The sequence below is a fragment of the Gymnoscopelus microlampas genome (assembly GCF_963454915.1).
Source record: "Gymnoscopelus microlampas genome assembly, chromosome: 24".
Taxonomy (NCBI): Eukaryota; Metazoa; Chordata; class Actinopteri; order Myctophiformes; family Myctophidae; genus Gymnoscopelus; species Gymnoscopelus microlampas.
In genome coordinates, this window is record NC_139961.1 from 34628718 (window position 1) to 34651973 (window position 23256).

Here is a 23256-nt window from a genome sequence, read left to right on the forward strand (position 1 = left end):
TAAGAGGTTAAGGAATCACAATCAGACAGTTCTCTTCTTACCTTGCTTTGCGCAGTACATCACTATCACATCAAACTCATTTTACAAATGATTATCACTTGAAACAAGTGGAGTTGGTTAAAAGGAAACTTTCTAACTTTCTAACTAACTTTCCCTCCTCTTTCTTACCTTATCATTTTGACCCTACCCTCAATCTCCCCCAAGATCAATCTCCAACCCAAATGTAGCTCCTTTTATTGCTTTGCCTTATATGTTCTAGTGTCTGTTTGTCTTTCATGTTGTTTTTTTATGTTGCTATTTTGTCCAGGTCTTGCTAAAAAGAAACAGAAATGGTTTTAGCCAAATGAACCCGTGGGTCCCTATTCTAGGATGAAGAGATTTGGTATAGAGGGAAAAAAGGACGGGACCAAATATAGACCCCTGGGGAGCCCTGGTCATCTAAGTATAGGGATTATTAAACAGAAATACAGGTTTATATGTTTTACTGGATGCAAAATAAAAGATAAGGACAAACCAAACAGCTGTCTCTCCTGAATGGACTTAGATGGGACACCTGCTTTTATTTATCAACTTTCTAGTGATTCTAGCTCAGCCAGCAGTATTGATTAATTACACCTGGCAACTCCTAAGATGGACTTTGAGAAAGTCCATTGAGCTCAGATGATCAAAGCAAGACAAACCAAGTCCACAGTGGATAATAATACAAGAATGATTCACCACAATTGATGTGACCACCATGTCAAAAAGACAAAAGTCTCAGATGATAAGATAATGTTGGTTTTAAGTGTATTTGCCTAATTGATTTTACCCAAGGTCGAGACAGCTCCTGATCCCAAGCAATCCAATTAGGGATGCGGGACATTTCCAAAGCGGTTGGAAACGTGTGACCCCCACCCCCACCACCCCCCACAATATCGATCACGTTATTTAGTTCCAATGTTGCAAGTGTCCCATGGGACAAACAGAGGAAAGTCAAAATAAGGCAGCCAGTTATGCTTGTAATTTTCTGAAATATATTTTATGGATGATGTCAGAGATGAAATGTCCAAAGCGTAGGTCCCAAAAAAAGAAAAAAAAACATTTTTCATCAATAGAGAGACAAACAACAACAAAAAATAACATATTCTTTTTCCATTTACATGTAAACCAAGAATTGCTCTTGAGCCACAGTGGTTATATATATATATATATCTATATATATATATCTATACAGTCAGTGGCCATTTCATTAGGTACAGTACACCTGCTCGCTAAAACAAATAGCCTGCTCCTCCATGGTTCAGTTATTGTTCGGCTAAACATTTAAACGGGCAAGACGCGTAATCTAAACTACTTTGTTGTAGTGATTCCCGCATCTCAGAAGCAGCCACCTTCCTTGGATTTTCGCACACTACAGTGTCTAGACTCTAGAGAAGGGGTCTAGAGAAGGGCGTTTTTCAGTTCAAGGACCCCTTAGCTGAGAGAGATGAAGCAGGGACCCCCACTACATATTGGATGCATGTTAAATGTGTTTCAAATTCAGACATTTAACCACTTTAACCCTCAATACTTTGTAAATTTCACCTTTCGCTCCGTACTTGGTCTGCTCTTTTTTCCCCTGTACACCAAGCCAATTCGCAGAAAATAGCCAATCTAAAAGTTCACAACGTGTCGCAGACGCGTTGTGAGCTTGTAGATCGTCTATTTTCGGCCAATGTTTCCCCCAGAATAGGGATGCAAGGGTTCAAGTGGTAAATGTAAAAATACAAAACTAAAGTCCCTATCACACAAAGATTTGGTGGCCCCCCTGCAGTATCTCTGAGGACCCCCTAGGGGTCCCGGACCTCCTGTTAAAGACCCCTGCTCTAGAGAGCTTGAATGGTACGGTGGGTGAAAACACCTGGTTAATAAGAGAGGTGGAGGGGAATGGCCAGGCTTATTCAAACTAAGAGAAAGGCCACAGGACACATAACAACAACTGTGGTGAGCAGAAGGGCATCTCTCGAAGAACCTTGAAGCCATTTTACATCTTACTAGGTAGGTGTACGTAATAAAGTGGCCACTGAGTATATACATAACTGGCCATGGTGGGTATGACAATCACATGAAGGTGCCCTTTTCCAAACCTTTTTCTCAAATCAATAACCATTGTTTCTCTATACCGTGATAGAACACAATTCTTAGAAAGAAGAACATTCTTTGGGAGAGTTGAGTCTTTTAAGGTGTAAATATATCAGACGTTTGGCTGAGTGTGTTCCTCTTAAATACAGTCTCACGTCCATATAGCTTGTAAGTGCTGAACCGTGTTAAAAATCACTCATCGGAAACAATAATCGAGAAGAGCAATATCAAATCATTTGTCAGTGGAGTCGTTTGGACAAAGTCTTTTGAATTGTTTGTACACCGACGAGGGAGAGACCGTCCCACTCGGTATTCTGGGATGCCATGGGAGGACCTGAGGGGGGTTTGGGGGGGGGGGTCCTCCAGTGTTTTCTTCTATTGTGCAAATACAGTTTGTTACATAGACAAACAGGCATGCTGACTCACAAACCATGCAAAGAGTTAGAGTTGGCGCGAGTAGACAGCGAAAGAAATAAAGAAATGTCAGGAAAAGTTGTACATTTGAGATCAATTGCTAAACCTTGAATTCAAGATTTTAAAACAAAACAAAAACATTACAAGCCAAATCAAACAATAAAACAAGTGGAATGTTTTGTGAACCATGGAAAAATAACAAATGAATCCCAAACATTTAAAAGTCTTAGTGAAATTATAACATAAAATGAGCAATGAGCAACATTGTAAATAAAGACAATGGTCATCATTAAGTGTTTTTAAAAAGTAGTAGGCCGGTGGAGGGAATCATTCAGGCTGATTTGTAGCCTCGGCTACAAAATGATTGTTACAGAATATTGACAATTATAACCAGGCTAAATTCAATGCTGGAGAAGGGAAGATGGAGACAATGATGATACTGTACTTGTACAATACCAGCTCAAAGAGAATTCTTACCCATCTGATGAAAGTTGGGTAAAAATAACACTTCAATTTGATTGTATCTCAATATCTAAATGTTAATTCATACTTTGTTGGACGATCCTTTCGATAAATGTCGGTCTCCAAAAATCTTTTCAGTTTGTTCAGTTGAAAATACACATTTTTTGTCGAACAACATTCATGGAAAAGGTAACATCACTTAACATGAAGTCCCCACCCTCTCCTCTCCTGCTGAGTAAAATTGAGCTACATAAAATAGCCACCAAATCATTATTATTATTTTCTTTTTGGACGTGCCACAGTTCAAATCACAGTTCAAAGGCATGTGTGTGTCATCCATGCACCACTACAGGAAATGCATCATTTAAGCCTGAGTTGCACTTAGTTTGAACGCCAGTGTTGCAAACCGAAAATAGCTGATGTACAAGATCACAGCTGTGCTACAGCTGATCAGCTGTGAGCTTGCAAATCGGCTATTTTCGCTGCGTGACACCCAGGCACAACAAAAAATAAATCAGGCTTTATGAAACCAAGTTGTCAGCTGTTTTCAGAGGTGTTAAAAGTTCAACTGCAGTGCCAGGTTAATGCTGCGTGATCGTGTTTCAGTTGGGGAGACTTTAAAAACAGTGCAGTCAAAGAAGAGTTTAAAATGCTGCTTTTCAAACTGAGTAATATCACGCGCCATACTGTTTTCGTTCACAACGTCATAGCTGTCATTACTTAGAATACATTTATAGATTTTTCCATATACAAATCTCCTATAAACAGTACAAGTTATAAATACACAATTGATGGAATTGCAGACGGGCCGACAAAGTCGAAGAAGTTGCTCCTTGTTTCTGATAAATACAAGAAAGAAAGAACAAAGAGATAGGAGAGAGAGAAAGAAAGAAAGAAAGAAGTGAAAGACACATAAAGAAAGACAGAGAGAAAGACAGAAAATCATCTTGTAACAAGTAACAATCATATTCAGTATGTGAATGGCGACCCTATAGCTATCCAGAAAAAACAACAAATGGATAAAAAAACGAACAAAAACTATGGATGAAAAAGTTAGAAAAATAATCTTATACATCAAAAATAAAAAGTGGACATACACATACCAAATACTTTGATATAGTAAAACTGACAACTTGGATGTGGAAATCATACATGTAGGTACAAACAGGCAATACTCAATTATTGCCCTTCAAAATATATTCAATTCAATATACACGACTGATGTTGAGCCCAGTAGCCAAGGTAGTTGCCAACTGGCCAAGCATGACAGAGCCAGGTAGCCAATGTAGATTCCAACTGGCCAAGCACGGCAGAGCCCAGTAGCCAAGGTAGACGTCAACTGGCCAAGCATAGCAGGTCCATCAGCCTACTTAAAGAAAGGACCACTCCATGACACTGTGAATAATTAAATTAGCAAAACAGTGTTACTTGGTATTAAGAACCTTGATTCAAACTAGAAATGCTTGACAACTTTGCCAGGTAGTGGTGTAAAAAGGACTATTATTCAAACTCATGCTTTGGCTTCTCCGGCTTGGAATTCTTCCCTCTTTTGGGATAACATTCGAATCTTAAAAAAATAAAGAAAAAAAACCCTGGTCTCTGCCGAAATGCATGCCTTATGTGGTTTACAAAGCAATGACTTAGGTTAAAGGGAAGCTACATAAAAGGCTAGACCTTTGACAGTGTTCAATCTGATTCAATGGTGAATATCTCCATGTTTGCTCACTTATTGTTTTTTCTACTGAAGCTGGCAACTACCTTTTCAAAGCATTTTTTTTTACACAGAAAAATAGATCCATCCAAAAGTAAAGTAACGCTTCAAGAGAGGCTGTGACAGACATAAATGTTGTCTGCGTCACGTTCCAAGTAAACATGCGGAAAGATTGTTTTGCTTTATTTTCATCATTCTATCCTCAAGGACCGGAAACTATCCGTCTCTCTCTCACACACTCTCTCTCTCACTTAGTTCCCATAGCGAGAGAGACATTTTATTTTTTAGCTTAAGGCAATCTTCTTTTTCCTGAACAATCCTAAAAATCCAGCGGATCCTCGCCAAAGGCACTCCTCTCATTCTGTCGACCCTCTGTCCTGCGACTACAGGCTGGTCCAATGAGACGACGGCCTCCCCCGCCCGATCTTCAAATCTTTGTAAAAGCCGACGGTACGGCCAGCTTCGGCCGATCAAAGTCCACAGTGAAAGTATCCTCTAAAATGTGAACGTTTTTCTCTCCATTTCGGAGATGCCCTTGTTTTTGTAAGGAAAAAGTAGTTGAGAAAATAGTGAAAGGAATACCCGCCCCTGCGTCCCCCACCCATGAGCTGTGACTGACAGCCAGGGAGGGGGGGCGGGCGGCATGTGTCCACTACCCTCCAGTGTCCATACGTGGTTAAGAGGGCAGTGATGTAAAAGCACCGTATTTTTCTGCGCAGGAAGCGCGTTCGCACCTTTTCCTGCGACAAGACCCACACTCACCCCTCCCCCGCTTCATACAAGCCACATCTGCGACCTTCATACGTGCTCCCTTTGCCAGCCGCTGCCGCCTTGGACTAACGGGGACGGGTGTGTGTGTGTGTGTGTGTGTGTGTGTGTGTTTGTGTGTGTGTTTGTGTGGGTTGGGGGCGGATGGGGCGAAGGCTGGCAGAAAATGTTATGTCTCTGAGCGAGTGTCGCTACGCAACACTGAGCTTTTATTATATGTTTAACCCCCAGTTCAGTCCTCTGTCTCCTGATTGGCTCCCTACTACGAGGCTGAGCCCACCCCCTCTCCCTCGCTTGGCCGAGGGGCCCGCCAATCAAGATGACTGACGCGGTGAGTGGGGTTAGGGGGACTAAATGAAGGGGTCAGTGGAGACTCTTCGCAGATCAAAGAGGCGTTCTCCGGAGAGAAGTTGAACGGTGACACAGCGCGACACCTTAATGCTTCCCTCCGTTACAGTGGTTCCTCCTCCTCCATGGGTTCATCTTCTGGCCTAGGGGGAAACATTAGAGAGATACACAGACATATGAAGAGTCTCAGTCCTAAACAAGACACCCACCATTTGGGAGGTGAAACCTGTTGACTCAACTCATTAAAACAATAATATTTAACAAGCTAACATGGGACATCTGTCCCTTGCTTAGAACACAGCCATCGCTCCAAGCGTCAAAGACAGCTCTTCTCCCTCCTGGCTCCCAAGCTGTTCAGATGCTAGCTTGATGCTTGATGTTGACCTGGTATCCTAGTTACTTTGTAGCACTTAATTGTTTTTCTTTGCACTCTATTAACGTGACCATTTACCCTGTCATTTGTTGACTAGGGTTCCTGCCATTTACTCTGATCTTGCACTTTGTAAGTTGCTCTGGATAAGAGCATCTGCTACTAAATGCCTTAATTGTAAATTGTAATATGTGGCTTGAAGGAATACGTTGCTGGTTTTAAACTTGATGTTAGATTATTAGTAATACTTAGGGGTGGCAGCCACATCCACAATACTGTTCTCTGTGTCACTGTAGTGGGCTTTAGCCGTCTAGATTACTATCGCCACCCACTACTACTATCCGCTTTTGGGGGCTTTTTATGCCTTTATTTTAGAGAGGGATAGGGAAAGTAGGCTGACAGGAAATGGGGAGAGAGATGGGGGGGTGACACACAGCAAAGGTCGTCGGGAACGGGAGCCACATTTCTAATTTAACCACTTTAACCCTCCTAGACTTGCGTTGGCTCTGTATTTTTGCCTCCAGTCTCCTCCAGATTATGGATGCTGGAGTTCAAGTGGTTAAGCCCTTATTTGCCCTGACTATGGAATGGATCTCACGTATTATAGATAGGGCTAGGACTCGATTAAAAAAAATCTAAAAAAAAAATCTAATTAATTAGAGGCTTTGTAATTAATTAATCGCAATTAATCGCATTTTAATCGCATATCAATATTTGACCTGAGAACAGTGAAAAGCATTTTTTTCAAAGGGATTTTGGCATACAGTACGTCTTTCAGTACATGTACTCAAGAACTGCACTTAAGTACAATTTTGAGGTATTTGCACTTGACTCTCGAGTATTTCCAATTTCTAATACTTTTACTTCTACTCCAGTAACTCCACTATATCTCTGAGGCAAATATTGTACTTTTTACTCCACTACAATTATTTGAAAACTTTAGTTACTAGTTACTTTGTAGATTTCGATTATTATTATAAAACATACCATGTAACCATGTGAAAATAGCAGATCTACAAGCGCAAGGCATTGTGAGATTGTAGATCTGCTATTTTCCACCACTGGAGGCTGGTAGAGTGTGTTGTTGTTACTGATGTTTTATAGTAGTTTAATTAATTATTAATAAAAATCGCGCACATGTGACCCGCAAGTCCCGGCCCTAATTATAGATATATATATAGTTACACACATTGAGGTGGGACACCTACCTCTGGTCCATGGCATTTGAGTTGGCCACGGACAGCAAGGCCATGGCACTGACCGCCTCAGCCTCCTCCGAGTCTCCTCTCTTGGCCTCCAGCAGGGACAGGCCCAGCCGCGGTAACGAGAGCTGCACCGAGCACCAGTACTTACCTGGGGGGGGGGGGGGGGGAGACAAGCAAAGGCACAGAAAGGAGGAGGGAGAGGATGGAGGAGAGGAGGACAAACGGGAGAGGTTGAGAGACAGATAAGATCAGAGAGAAATCAGAGGAGAAAATGAGTCATGTCCCAAAAATTGGAAGACAAAGGCAATAACAACGTGGCTTCCCTGTGGATCTGACAGTCAGTCTTGCCCAAATATGGAGGGACGGTGGATCTGAGATTATGAATTCACAAACTGTAAGAAAATATTGTATTTTATATTCTAAGCCTAATATTCAGGGATTTACTTCCTAGGTCCACTGACAGGGTGCACCAAGCAATGTGCCGCCGATTGGTCGAGCGATTTGCGAGATCAGCCGTGGACAGACAGACAGATAGACAGACAGACAGATCTTCTTCTAGACCAGTGGTTCTCAAAGTGGGGTCCAAGGACCCTCAGGGTTCCTTGAGGGTGGTTCCAAATGGACCCATACAGGCCTGTAACTCAAGTGTACGAATGGAACCAAATGGACCCTTACGGGTCCATTTGGTTCCATTCGTGCACTCTCAGAGTTATGGGGGTCCTTGAAATTAAATAGTTTGAGAACCACTGTTCTAGACAACTGGGCCCCTATGTGCCACACCATCTTCCGCATTTAAACGAGAAAAAAATCCCTGCTTCTGTGATCCTATCAGTGGCATCCGAGGTGGAAAATTAAGAATTATGGTACATTTTGTTGCTGTGCTTGGCAAAGTTGTCAGACACTGATGACTAGCTGGACTCTATACTGACTCCTCAACTCACTGTGAGTCTCTAAAACCTTCTCCAGAGATGCAACAGCGTTGGGGTTGGGCCTCTGCTCCAGTATGGACTTTGGCAGTGGTTCCAGCTGTGAAAACAGACAGACAGCAGGGGTCAATGTCTAACTAACGCATATAATTTTTTATTACATTTTAAACCTTTTTTTAAATGTAATTATTGATGTTTTGTTGGAATTTGGTCTAGTGTTAAATTGCTTTGTAACCCTTGTCCTCCCCCCAGTACTTTACAACTTACTAGATGGCCACCCCAGATAGGATGGAAATATCCTAACAACTCCAAAGCCATGCCTAAACTTAAACAAACTTAACCTTAACTAAGGTTAATTAATTCAACTCAGGTTGACAACAGCAAAACTATATCAAGAATCATTTATAAACTCCAAAACAAAGTGTAATACAGGTGTTGGAGGTCATAAATAGATTTAAATATACTTTTGCTGTTCTTAAGATATTTTCCTCAATTCATCAAATACTCTTCTCATTTCTGGACTCTTCTTTCAGGAATGTGACAAAAACAAAAACGAATGAATGTGACAAAAACACAGTCGCGACCCTCCCCTCACCTCCTGGCCCAGCAAGGCAGCCACGCAGGCCTCTGAGGCATCACAGATGGCCGTCAGGTCATGACCCCCCTCCAGCGCTAGCACCACCCTGCCCCCGGCCAGGGTCATCAGCTGCCTGGTCAGATAGCCAAAACCTGGACAGCAGAGAGGGAGAGAGAGTGAGAGAGAGAGAGAGAGAGAGAGAGAGAGAGAGAGAGAGAGAGAGAGAGAGAGAGAGAGAGAGAGAGAGAGAGAGAGAGAGAGAGAGAGAGAGAGACAGAGACAGAGAGACAGAGACAGAGACAGAGAGACAGAGAGACAGAGAGACAGAGAGGGGAAGTGAACAAAGAAAAGTTGAGAGGAAAGCATATAAGTGACAGCTGAATTACATTTACTGCCTTACAGATTTCGAAACCACTTGAACTCTAGCTAGGATCCCTATTCTGGGGCAGACATTCAGCAAAAATAGCAGATGCACACACAAGATATTTAGTGTACTACAAAAACTGGAGGGGGTGTAGTATAGAGCCCTGAGGGACTCCAGTCAAGTGAAAAATATTGTGGTAAAAAAAAACACCTTACCAATAAAGTCCCATTGGGTTTTTAAAGAATCTACACCATGAATTACATGTTTTTTTTTTAAATATTTAATATCATATTGTTTATGTCCCTCAAACGTTTTTCAAAAGGTTTGAGCCTAAATCAAGCCTCAGATCTACTCATTCCAACTAACTTCTCTCTGGCTTATAAAGCACTTTCACCTGCAATACCACATTGTCCTGTTTGGCACGGGGTGCTATTGAGCCAGTTTGTATGCATGTTATCTCCTGCTTCTGTGTGGAAAAAGTAAAAAAGTTGGAACTGAAAAAACAGGAGGGATTTTACCAGACGTGACGTCACGTCTGAGTGAAAATCAGTTTGGTCTGTTTTGAGACCAATTTACAGAAAACCCCAGATATGCTGTGAAAGCCTGAGTGTTCAAACTGGGGTATTTTTGGGGATAGAAGAGAGGTAGGGGAGACCAAAAACACACAAAAAAGAAGGAAAAGTTAAAATTCATGGTGTAGTCCATTTAAGATTGTTCTTTTCAAGGCAATAAACAAACAATCACCAGGAACATTGTAAGAAAGAGATGTCTAATGCACAGCTGATTAAATGGTTAATTAAAAACAATTTTGCCTCAAATTCTTCCATTTAGAAAAAATATATAAAAGAAAACAAAAGAACAACATTTTAAAAGATTAATTTGTTAGGTTTTATAACATTCTGTGTCAAAGCAATCGCCTGGTACAGGAGAACCACAGTATGTTATGCTACGTACATTTAGATGTGAGAGTGTAGCCCCCTAGCGGAGAAGGGTGGCCTTCCACAGCATCAAAGCCTGATGACACCAGCACCACGTCTGGGGCAAACTCATTAGCGATGGGCATAACCACTGACCTGATGGAGAGAGAGGGTGGAGGGTTAACTGGAGACAGAGATTTTGGTCTTTGTTCAGCTATGTGCAGCGGAATTTTAATCTATTAATCTGTCTATTACTGTTTTAGATTAGTAGATGAATGAATTGGGACTAAACTGTTATTTTCTTTCAGTAATCGCAACTCTTCAATGTATAACATATAATGCTTTCCAATTTCAGAATTAACTTTGTCATCTCGAACACATAGGTAAAACCATGATCAGATTAAGTGTGTGTGTGTGTGTGTGTGTGTGTGTGTGTGTGTGTGTGTGTGTGTGTGTGTGTGTGTGTGTGTGTGTGTGTGTGTGTGTGTGTGTGTGTGTGTGTGTGTGTGTGTGTGTGTGTGTGTGTGTGTGTGTGTACAATACCTGAAGGCTGCCAAATACTCTACGTCTCCCATGGGGGGTTCGAGACCGCCAGTGAAGGCTACGTTGACGTTGAAACCCACTCCAGGCCCGCTGCCCACCTGCAAAGGGGAAGTACGTACGTGTGCATGAGTGAACCGACTACGCAAACACACACCCAGTCCCAGGGTTGGGCAAGCTAGTTGAAAAAAAATGCTGGCTAAGGTATTAGTTACTCTTCATAAAAAGTAACTGAGCTACACTAAAATCTCTCTTTCAAAATAAGTAGCTAGCTACAGTTACTTAGGTAGCTAAGATGAAGCTACTTTGTCCCTAATGCAGTTGGTAATGTGCTGAGGACATGTTATGACATTGAATGATTGAATATGACTGTAAAAGCTACAAATTATTCTTTTAAGCTAACCAGCCATTACATGCAACAGCTACACAATACCCACAGGCTACTGTGAAATGTAGTGAAACTAGTAACTTAGGTACTTATAGCTACAGTACTGCCCAAAACAGACTGCAGCAAAGACTCCAGTCAAACCAGAATGTACTGTGAACCACACGCGCATGCGCACACGTGCACACGTGCACACGCACACGCGCGCGCACACACACACACACACACACACACACACACACACACACACACACACACACACACACACACACACACACACACACACACACACACACACACACACACACACACACACACACACACACACACACACACACACACACACACACACACACACACACACACACACACACACACACACCTCATCTGGGGCACCACTGCCAGGGAAGAAGTTGCCGTCGTCATAACGATGGATGGACATGTAAAGGACATTGGGGTCGTCGTAGAAGGCTTGCTGGGTACCGTTGCCATGGTGAACATCCTAAGGGGTAAAGAGCACAGAACACGATTGGCTCGTTGAATCCTCAGTCTCTGTCCAAACAGTACACAACATTATAGAAGCAAGAAAAGAAGAGTCAATTGGGGGTGATCAATAAAAATGAAACACCCCCCCACCCCCCCCCCCCCCGACAAAAGCCATGAAGTCCACCATATTCACCGCCATGTTCTGCAGGCATAATCTAATGACCTTCTTCTAATGACAACTGAAGGACTGGTACCATGGCAGGAGGCCAATGTGGGAAGAAGTCTACTGTCCTAGTTAACTCTAACTTTTCTATTTCTGTGCATTCTTGTTATTCTCTGAAGACCTCCTCGGATGCTAAATACATTCTTTCAGCAAAGATTTGAGAAGTCTTTTTGTTATTCAGATTTTTATTTTGTCCTGCTTGCATACCACTTAAAAATCCTGCCAACGAACATCACTTAAAGTTCAAGTCCTTTATTGTCACATAATACATTATAATCAGGGGTGCACATAACTTTTTAGGTCTGGTACGCAGAAGAGCACCTGGAGATGTGACTTGGTGCGCATGGTCCCGTTCCGTTTTGTCAACGGGGGGGGGGTTCAGCACGGTGCCCACCGGACAGTTTTGTCAACGGGGGGGGGGGGGCGAGAAAAAAAAGGACGCTCTGCTTCTAAATTCCACCGATTTTCGCCGTTTTTTTTCTCACGCTGTTAGGTAAAGCCCCCAAGGTTGGTGCCCTGTGCTGCTGCGCTGATTTGATCCGCCAGATTGGGACGTTCACGGCATATTTTGCACCATTACGGTGCGTTCATCATCGGTGACGAGTGCCTCTAACAGCCGCTGCTGGCTGCGTGCACGCAGCGAGGCAATGCGAGGCGACGCGAGTCATATCTCTACCCCTGTGCCTAATGGCTGTACATGGGGCCGACGGGTGCTTTAGAGTGATTGTGTGAGTGTGGCTTCAGGAAGTAAATTCCTAGCCTCGATCTCCAGGCTTTTATTTTTTATTTTTGCTAAAAAATAAAAGCTTGGAAATTCCTGTCCCAGCTGTTGGTGCGCAAAAGCGCCTCGCGTCGCCTGATGTGGTGCGCATTTTTTATTTTGGGTGCGCATGCGCACCTGCGCACCAATTATGTGCACCCCTGATTATAATACAGCAGGCAGTGACAGATCCCTTCACTAAACCTCTCAGGCACGCATACAATTATGGCAGAAAGCGTACTTTCTACACTGACAGTATTATTTGGCCTAAACTTGCCATAACAGAAGTGTCAACTGCACCCAACAGGTGTCAGCATAGAATCCAAGAATGGCTGTTTTAGAATGCAGGGATGACATTTGCTCAGCTCACCTTTAATTCTGCAAGGTTCTAAAACCAAGACTACATTTCTACCCAATAATAAAGCCTAACCAAATCAAGACTAGACTAGGCTAAATTTAACTAGTCACAGCTTAAGTCAGACTATGCTGTTGTCTTCGCGGAGACTGACCCAGTCTACGATGAGGATCCTGTTGACATTCAGTCTCTGCTGGAGGAGTTTGGCTGCGATGGCCACCGAGTTGAAGTAACAGAAACCCCTGGAAAGAAAACAAGACAGATAAGAAAGGCCTCAAGCTGACTTTATACTCCATTATGACTGTATTCTCGATCAGCAATGTGCCTCCATGTTGGGCTATCTGCTCCAGTCTACAGTATAAGCCAGGCAGAACTAAAAAGACCAATTTCAAAGTATGATGTTGAAGACATGATCAGTGGTGTGTCCAGGGGGTGGCCGGAATCTGACTGGCCCCAAGTGCCACCTTGGAGTCGGAAATACACTCTCAGAACGCACATTGATAATTGAAAAGCCTGGTTTTACGAGCGTGACAACATGGATAAAGTCATTGCTTGTGTCTTCTTTGGTAGCCTAATCTGCCTGTAACAGCTGTCTAAATAAAACAAAACACTGTCCCAAAAACAAGCACACACACGCACATATATATATAGAGTATATACACAAAATATTTCCCTATTTAAAGTAAAATACAGAAATGTGTGTGGGAACAAAGGCAGCCAGTACAGGTGCAAGTAAGTAGGATGAGTCATGTTATTTCATTCCAGTGTTGGTATGTGTTTATGTCTGCGGGCTGCATCCTTACATGGGAGTGCTTTCTTCAGCATGATGTCCAGGAGGTCGAACCACAGCGAAACCATTCTGAAAAACAAATGAAAACGCCGCCCTGTTAAATCAGAATGCTAGACTAAGTAGTGTAGTCCTGCTATTACAAATAAGACATTATGGTTTTGTAAAAGATATAGCCTATGGGATCAAATAAAATGTGTTATTTTGTCTAAGAGTATGTTTCTGCAGGAAGACGATTTAGAAAGACTTTAAGTACGTTTATGTAAATCACAGCAAAATTCAACACAGACAAACATTTCTCCCCGCCCTGTCTCTAACCCTAAACTGGGACAAAGTATCAACACTTTTCTTTTTGTTTTTTTCTTCCGTACAACCTGCTTTGGAAGCAGAACCAGGAACAAAACAGGGACAGATGCTGAGACAGAGAGAGTGAGAGAGAGAGAGAGAGAGAGAGAGAGAGAGAGAGAGAGAGAGAGAGAGAGAGAGAGAGAGAGAGAGAGAGAGAGAGAGAGAGAGAGAGAGAAATTGATTCCCTTAGCACAATTGCCGTTTAAAATTAGGCTGGAAACTGCTGAATATAAATTGAACATTCAACAGCTTAAGGCATTTTGAGGCTTCAGGTTTTGCATGCATTTTAATCCGCTTTGACACTGTGCTGAATAAAAAAGCACAAGTCATTGACATAGTATGCACAGTAAAATAATTAGGAGAGCGTAAAAATGGGCCTGTAATGGTCTTTCTTGTTAAATGAAAACTCTGGACTTTTCCGTGTGTCATTCCTTTACAATAGAATTTGTATCTCACTAGCTCATTGCAGAGGGTAAAGCAGGATATATGAGAGAGCGAGATAGAGAGAGAGAGAGAGAGAGAGAGAGAGAGAGAGAGAGAGAGAGAGAGAGAGAGAGAGAGAGAGAGAGAGAGAAAGAAAGAAAGACAGACATGTATAAATTCCAACCAGTGTGTGAGCATACTAACAGTGTGTGTATGTGTGTGTGAGCATACAGTACAGTACCTTGAGTTCTCCAGTCGCCACCTTGAAAACCAGCTCCACTACAGATCCCACAGCCAGCCGGGCTGCACTGGACGAATGGACCTCGTTCCAGATGGTGTCACTGTCCACCTAGGACACACGCACGCGCACACACACGCACGCGCACACACACACACACAAAATACAGACACAAATGTATTCATAGCGTTTACAGTACAGACACATAAAAAAACAGACAAAGACAGACATGCACATCCTGAGCTGTAGCCAACGGGAAGTAAACAATAACAGATTGCAGACGGTCCAAACTACCAGGACTTACCCCAACCCCTCCGCATGGCAGACGCACAAACATCGGGGTGATAGAACCTAGGGGCGAAAAAAAGAAAGAAATCGTCATCACTTCATTTGCAGGTGGTCAGAATGGTGTTTCTGTCATCATGTCCGCGGGTCAGCACTGCAGACTCACTCCCAATTTTTCGAGGAAATCTGAAGATTTGTCTCTTCAGACTTCACCCCATCTTTTAGCACTCCTCTCTCCTTGTATGCCTTCTTGTCACTATTGTTCAATAGATGCTAGCTTACTACGCATATGTATATCTTGGTTACTTCTTATTCTCATGTTTTTGTTACTTACAAATGTTAAGAATGCTATTTAGACAGCATGTTGTTTAGACAGATGCTATCTTTTAGCTAGTATCCTAGTTTCTTTGAGGCACTACGTTGTTCTTTCTGCTTTTCTCAGTCCCACCGGTGGGTTTACAGGGTTTCTGAGTAGTGTGAAGTCCAAGGGATTAAATGAAAAATTATTCTAGATTAACGTTGCTATTTAGTGGATTGTATTAATCACAATTACACAGTATGTGTACTTGTTTTTTGTAACTGGTTGATTTCATGGTCAATTGTAGACAATGGTGTGTACGTTACCATTTTGTGTAAGTCAATCTTTCAATAGATGGATAGACATTTGTCCATACATAACATTTTTGGATTCATACGTTTGCCATTGTCCTCTGAAGATTGATCATACAGTTGACATTCAGATCTTCAAATGTATATTGCGTTTCGTTTTACACTATTTGTCTGTATATGTGCAGTCTTTGACAGTTCTGTGTTTGCATCTTTCCATTTGATTAATTTCTTTATTTTCACAAACATTTGGTTCGGTGAAGTCAGTGCCTAGAGAAGATCCTTGACCATGGTAATTAAATGTATTCTTTATTGAGAAATTGCAGACAGTGTGGGTGTTTGTGATTCTTTGATTTGTACGTCTCTACTCCACCAACGCACCTTACAGAGAGAATTTTGATTTGGTGAAACAAAATCCAACATTGGAAATTAATTTAATTTAATTAAATACAATTAAAGGAATAACAGCAGGGATATTTGATGCCATCAGCGTTACAGTAATCTTATGATCAGATGCTTTGATAGACTTGATGGATTGAAATTCTTTACCGACGATATAATACGTAATATCAATAATATAATACAACCTCACCAGGAGACGTAATATAAATGACAAGATGTATGTTCTGACAGTGTGTGTGCGCACGCACGCGTTCTAGTCTAGTTTCTGCCGGAGAGGGTGTGTGTGCGTTCTTACAATCTAGTTTCTGCCAAAGAGAGTGTGGTGTGTGTGTGTGTGTGTGTGTGTGTGTGTGTGTGTGTGTGTGTGTGTGTGTGTGTGTGTGTGTGTGTGTGTGTGTGTGTGCCCATTCTTAGTCTAGTTTCTGCCGTAGTGTGCATGGGTGTGTATGTGTGTGTGTGTGTGTGTGTGTGTGTGTGTGTGTGTGTGTGTGTGTGTGTGTGTGTGTGTGTGTGTGTGTGTGTGTGTGTGTGTGTGTGAGTGCATTCTTACAGTCTAGTTTTTGTCGTAGAGGGTTGGTTCCGTACAGAAGGACGTGGGCTTCAGAGTGCACAGTCTGCAGCTCCTCTAGTGTAGCCTTCCTCCCACGGATACACTGCACAACACACACACACACACACACACACACACACACACACACACACACACACACAAGTTGACGCACATACATGTACGCCCAAACATGCAAATACACAATCAGACAAAGATACAGACGTACAGTACACAAAGACACACATGCACGCCCACACATGCAGACAAAGTACAGGACGGCGCTCAATCTCTGTACTCTGCATCTTTGTGAACTTAGCATACTACTTGTAATTGATGCTATATTGTAATCAGGCAGTGAAGCAGGGCCACCCGGCCCCTAATTTACCATGGTACAAACTAGGGCTGGGCAATATGACTTCAAATCAATATCATGATTTATTTCAAGCTTTTGCGTCGATTACGATTAATGAACGACTATAAAATAAATGGTGAAAATAGCCGATCTGCAAGCTCACAACGCGTCACATCGCGACGCGCTGTCAGCTTGTAGATCAGCTAATTTCGCTATTCGTGTACGCCACCATTGTACAACAAAGTATAATACAGGGTAAGTGTATCGAGCTCCAGCCTCAATTTAGTCAATTGTAACTGTTTTATATTTTTTTTATATTTTTTTATATCTATTTGTTAAACCTACATGAGCAAGATTAAGTCAGTTATTACTTTTAAAAATCAGTTAATTGCCCAGCCCTAGGCTAGGACACACTTTCCCTGTGCATTCCCCTACCTCACACTGCGCTCGGAGACCTGTCTCCTGCAGCCTAGACCAGATGCTTTGGATTCGACCGGCGTGCTCTGGGTGACTGTTGGTGTTCCCACACATACACTGGTGTTTCTGCATCAGAGAGTCATACACCAAACCTGTGAAACAAATACATCAACACACATTAGAGCCCGACCAATATATCAGCCATTATTTGACTTTTTGTTCAGTTTCAACTTCACATCCCCATTTTGGGCATGTCATTCTAGTGATCGCAATGCATCAATGCATTGTGAGCTTACACGGTAGATCGGCTATTTTTTAAGATTTATCAATATATCATCCTCTCGATGAGCAGGTTGGTGGCTTTCATGGTTGCCATCAGTGTGTGAATGGGTGAATGTTAAGTACATTTTAAAGCGCATTTGAGTGGTCGAAAATACATAAAAAGCGCGACATAAATGCAGTCCATTTACACTCACATATAGCCCGGTATACTGTAAATGTGTTATATCAACTGTGCATTAAAAGTTGCCAGTAGGAAAAGTAATCACAGCTACAGTAAATGAGCTGCGACCTTTTGGTAATGAGAGGCTTTGTATTGTTTTATGAATTCAGAACATAGGAGGAATTTGAACCAAGGCAGCATTTGAAACCATCATCTGACTAGCTTAAAATGTGATTTAAATCTATGATTTATCTTAACCACTCCGCATGGCAAAAGAAAAACACAAATAAAATAATAATTGTATCAATAAAAGCTACAGCTGAAACAAGAGAAGGGAATACTAAAATGATCAATTATATTTAACTGTGTGTTGTGTCTCTGTCTTGAATGCCACTATTTTGTTTGCATAGAATGACAATAAAGGGATTCTGATATATAATCTACATACAATAATACAAATTAATGGCAGTGTAATAGTAGGTCATTTAATAATGTTACCTGTCGTGAATCGAGGCTTGGTGGGCGGGTCGCATGGCGGGACACTGATTGGGAAGGAGGAAGCCGAGGCCGGAGATGATTGGGCCCTGGACAGGGGGCGGTGCCCCGGGAAGGAGATTGACAGTCCAGCCGCCTCCATGGAGGCCTGGTAGTTCCTCAGCTGATGGATTCTCTGCTGCTCCAACAACAGGGCCTGCTGCTCATGCACGAGGCACACGCACACGCACACACACACACACACACACACACACACACACACACACACACACACACACACACACACACACAGATAAGCACACAATCAGACACACACGTGCATGAGGCATGTTCCCACGTGCACAGGGTGAGTCATAGTCATAGTAAAAGTGCAAGAGAGATCCCATGGACTTCAGGACAATTCTGCAGCTCTTGATAACTGTTAAAATTATATTTTTTTGCCATAATTACAAAGTCAAGCTCTGGATATCAAGGTTTCCAGCACATACTGTATGTATGTACTGTATAAGTACATGCAATGACAGATAGATTGTTTCTGTTTTAAACTGCATGACTTGACTTCTGTTTTAAACTGCAACTACAGGTTATGACCAGAAGGAGGCAGACTAAACAAATGATGCAGTGTTGACATTCATTCATCATTATCAAACTTTTCACCTCTTAGACAGGACAGCGTCGAGAGACACAAGACATGACCAGGAAGCAAAATCAAAGTCTTTGCACCTCACAGTACGGTAGTATGACGACAGTGCACAAACCAGGCACTCATTCCCATCATTACCAGTTTGCACCCATTAACATGGACAGCCCAAGACAAGAACAATCAAACGTACAAAGCTAAACAAAACAGAAATAGGTTATCTTAGTTTGGGGGTCAATCTACCGTCACCATTGTTCCTGTTGTGTTATGGAAACTTCATGTTGTCCGTAAGTCCCCTCCCCTTCTGTTGTAACTATACAAAAGCATTATTCAACCTGTTCTGTTGTATTGTTCCCCATAAGTTTTCACTATATTGTATTCCTGGGTCCCGTTTTTTCCCCCCCATTCTGAATTCCCATAGACGTGTTTAATATCGTGTTAAATAAGAACTGTGTTCCAAAAATAAACAAATGATCCCGGCGGTTTGACTCCTATGGATATGAAGCATCAACTGTGAGACAGTGAGAAAACGCTAATGTTACTTCCGCCGAATGAGTACAATTTTCGCCAGAAACAGACTGTATCAAATATGAGTGACTGACTATTATAAACGATACAGAGCCACCTCCCTGACAATATCGCAGAGACAGTTTGTTTATTTTTGGACCGCAATTCTTATATGAGACGATTCTAAGATGACCCAATGTTATTCTCCATAGAGAAATTACTTCCACGGCCCAGGGGATGAACAAGTGACGTCAGGACTTCTGTACTCTATTGTCTTGGTGTTATGTTGTTTTGTGCTATAGGTTATGTGTTTTTCTGTTGGACTGTGAAGATGAATATCCCTGAGGGGACAATAAAGACTATTATGATTATTATGTTCTGTGTTTTTGTTACCGTCAACATGTATTGCAACATTCCTGTACAGTATAGTCTACTGACTGCATTGTGCCGAATACACAAGACCGATTTCTGCACAGACCTATAGATCGGCAATCAATCAGTCTAAAACAGTCACAGCGGAGTAGTCTGTAAGTCTCTGTAAGTTCAGTCAAATATGTTTATTGTTTTCTTGAAACATGTTTAAAAATGGTATTCTGATTCTGATATACTGTAGGAATAGCAGGAATATTACAATAAATGCACAAAAGCTCTGTACGTCTGTACGTCCGTACATCTGTCTCTAGTTGACGTATCTCGAGAGCCGTCCATCCGACCGACTTCAAACTCGACACATGTGTCACCCACAACCTGAGGGAGTGCCATGCCTGGTGTCGAGATGGTCGGATAGGCGGTTGTCATATATACTGTAGGCATATATGGAGAACCGGTTGTCATTTTGGTTCCATTTGTACACTCTCAGAGTTACGTATGGGTGTCTGTGGCCTCATACGTGCCACTGCCATACAGTCACTACAATACAGTATATAGATTTCTATATATTGAAGTTACCGTATTAAAACTATATTGTAAACCTAGTGATTATTACCTGTCTGAAGAGCATCTCCTGCTCAGCCTGCCGATGCTGCAGCACCTCCTCCTGGAGCTCCTGGATCTCCTGGAGCTCGTGGGGGTCGGGCGGCTCCTGCTTGATGGTGACGCCCGGCGGCAGGGAGACGCCACCGCCGCCGTCCTGGTGCTCCCTCAGCTCCTCCTCCGTCTCCTCGGGGTGGCTCTGGTGCTGCCGCCCCGGCTCACTGGGCTTGGACATCATCTGGAGGAAAGTGGTGGAAAAAAGTACTCAAATGTTTTACTTAAGTAAAAGTATCAATACGGCAATGTAGAAGTGAAAGTCCGGAATAAGAAATGTACTTGAGTAAAAGTACAAAAGTATTTGTATCAAAAGGTACTTAAAGTACCAAAAGTAAAAGTACTAAAATGTTTGAAAATAGCAGATCTACAAGCTCACAAGCTGATCTACAAGCTCACAAGCTGATCTACAAGCTGACAACGCGTAGCGATGCGACGCGTTGTCAGCTTGTAGATCAGCTAGGTATAAAATAGGGCGAAAGTGGTTAATGTATGTTTTATATTGTAATAATTTATATCTGATAAGTAACTAGTAACTAAAGTTTTCAAATAATTGTAGTGGAGCAAAAGGACAATATTTGCCTCTGAGATGTAGTGGAGTAGAAGTAATGACAATTGACAATTGGAAATACTCCAGTAAAGTAAAAGTACCTCAAAATTGTACTTAAGTACATTACTTGAGTAAATTTACTTAGTTACTTTTCACCACTGTGTGGAGGAAAGGGGGAAAGCGATGCAAGGTCAATTATGAGCCGAAGGATGCACTGCATCTCACGCGCGCGCGCGCGCACACACACACACACACACACACACACACACACACACACACACACACACACACACACACACACACACACACACACACACACACACACACACACACACGTCACACACACGTCACTCCTCAGCTCTCCCTCTGGTGTTCAGAGGTATCCACCTCTGATCTAAACAGCAAAGTCCTCGGTGATAGTTGAACTCAGAGAGTGTAAAGAGTGGTCCATAAGCCCTGTTTTATACTGTGCGAGCGCCGAAAACAGCCGATCTAAAAGCTCACAACACATCTAAAACGCGATGCGTTGTCAGCTTGTACATCAGCACTTTTGGTGCGTGACACCAAAGTATAAATCAGGCTTTAGGTTCCATTACTGAAAGAGGAGGGGGGAGATAGAGAGAGAGAGAGAGAGAGAGACGGGAAAAGACGGAGAAAAACAGAGACGTTTGCCATAAGTCTCGAGAGTACGACAGGTGTGTCATGCGTATGTGTTGTATGTCTGTGTGTGTTTCCCAGAGCTGTTGGCCACCAGGCCCCCTGGCACAGTGCCAGGGGACACCATTGACGTCAGAACATTCACTGGCTCCCTCATCAAACTCCCCCCCCCCACGACCCGCCCACCCACCCCCACGTTTTTATCTCGCTCTCCAAACAAGCTGCTCTTTACCCCACTTTTCAGTGCCAACCTCCCTCGCAACGAGAATCAAACCGACCTCATCCCTTTCCCAGGGACCCTGGGTTGTTGCACACACCTTTGTGGCACACGCGAACGCACCTGAAGACTTGTTCATAACTGTCAGTGCTTTAACCATAAGCTACTGTTGAATGTTGTTGTTGTTGTTGTTGTTGTTGTTGTTGTTGTTGTTGTTGGTCATGAACAGGATTTGAAGCCACAGCCTGTGCTATACATGCACAAGGCACACGCCTTACCTCACATGGCCACAAGGGTGCCACACGCTGGCCGTCATGTACAGCATGTGATGCATTAAGTTAACCATAGACCAGTGCCACCACACCACAGCAATGACATGATTAATAATACTAATACATAACATAAAAAATGAGTCATAGAATGTGATTCAAATCGTTCAAATGAACAGTAGAAACAAATAATTTAATATCAACAAAATGCTGTAAAATAGAGAATATAATAAAACATGATCAAACTGATGATAAAACTGGAGGCAAAGTTATTGTCTGCCTTTATCTATTAGTTTTGTTTTGTTTTGATACACTTCACATTTGACCATAATATATTACACTTTGTGTGTTATCTATTTATTGTTGTTTTTGATGTTGTTTTGTTGACAGAAAATGACAGAACTCTTTGTAATTATTAAGTGTGACGATTTATATATTTTTTTTAGCTGTACAAAAGTAATAAAGAGATTTGTAAAAAAAAAAAAAAAAGAAACTGCAGGCAAAGTTGTGATTTATGAAAATATAGTATTAATTTTCTACAATTTTCTGTTATACAAAAGTAATAAAAATACTTATTCTCTATTCATGGCGAGAAAGCCGTAAATCTAATTAATCTTGATCTTGTGAATCAACCACAGCCAAAGACCATGTTTTAGAAGTGAAAGAACCGTTTCATGAGTAATTATCTGTTCCTTCATCTCATGGGATAAATCAAAACGCCACTTCAGGGGTAAATATGATAAATGGACTGCATATATTTATGATGATGACTACGGCTGATTTAACTTGGTTTTGCGTGGGTGTCGCACACTGAAAATAGACGATCTACAAGCTGTGCGACGCATTGTGAGCTTGTAGATTGGCTATTTATTGGCACGCAACTAAGTATAAATCAGGCTTTAGTGACAGGGGGGGGTTGACAGGGAGCTGCTCACCCTGCAGACACAGCCTTGTCAACAACGTGAGAGAATTTGTCCTTGGAACAGCAGCCACTAATATACAGATGTATGTTGGTGTGAAAAGATGTCACTTGAAAGACCACCAGAACAGATGGAGAGGAGAGCGGGGAGAGGGAGAGAGGGAGAGGGAGAGGGAGAGGGAGAGGGAGAGGAGAGAGAGAGAGAGAGAGAGAGA

At 42.3% G+C, this 23256-nt stretch overlaps 1 protein-coding gene across 4 annotated transcripts in view; it reads right to left on the reverse strand.

Moving 5' to 3' along the window:
* Positions 1-4254: 4254 nt before the first annotated feature.
* LOC311040908 (histone deacetylase 4-like) overlaps positions 4255-23256 on the reverse strand; it is a gene marked incomplete at its 5' end in the record, with an annotated part of 87452 nt that continues 68450 nt past the window's right edge. For 3 of the 4 annotated variants that reach the window (XM_084051322.1, XM_084051320.1, XM_084051323.1), the window contains 15 exons: positions 4255-5946; positions 7382-7526; positions 8320-8404; positions 8900-9033; positions 10200-10318; positions 10706-10803; positions 11470-11589; positions 13066-13153; positions 13715-13770; positions 14711-14818; positions 15012-15058; positions 16551-16653; positions 17338-17471; positions 18260-18455; positions 20389-20613. In XM_084051322.1, the coding sequence (XP_083907448.1) occupies positions 5907-5946; positions 7382-7526; positions 8320-8404; positions 8900-9033; positions 10200-10318; positions 10706-10803; positions 11470-11589; positions 13066-13153; positions 13715-13770; positions 14711-14818; positions 15012-15058; positions 16551-16653; positions 17338-17471; positions 18260-18455; positions 20389-20613 (1698 nt within the window). In that variant the 3' untranslated portion in view covers positions 4255-5906. The remainder of the gene's footprint in view (positions 5947-7381; positions 7527-8319; positions 8405-8899; positions 9034-10199; positions 10319-10705; positions 10804-11469; positions 11590-13065; positions 13154-13714; positions 13771-14710; positions 14819-15011; positions 15059-16550; positions 16654-17337; positions 17472-18259; positions 18456-20388; positions 20614-23256) is intronic. The other variant, XM_084051321.1, reaches the window with a different exon arrangement.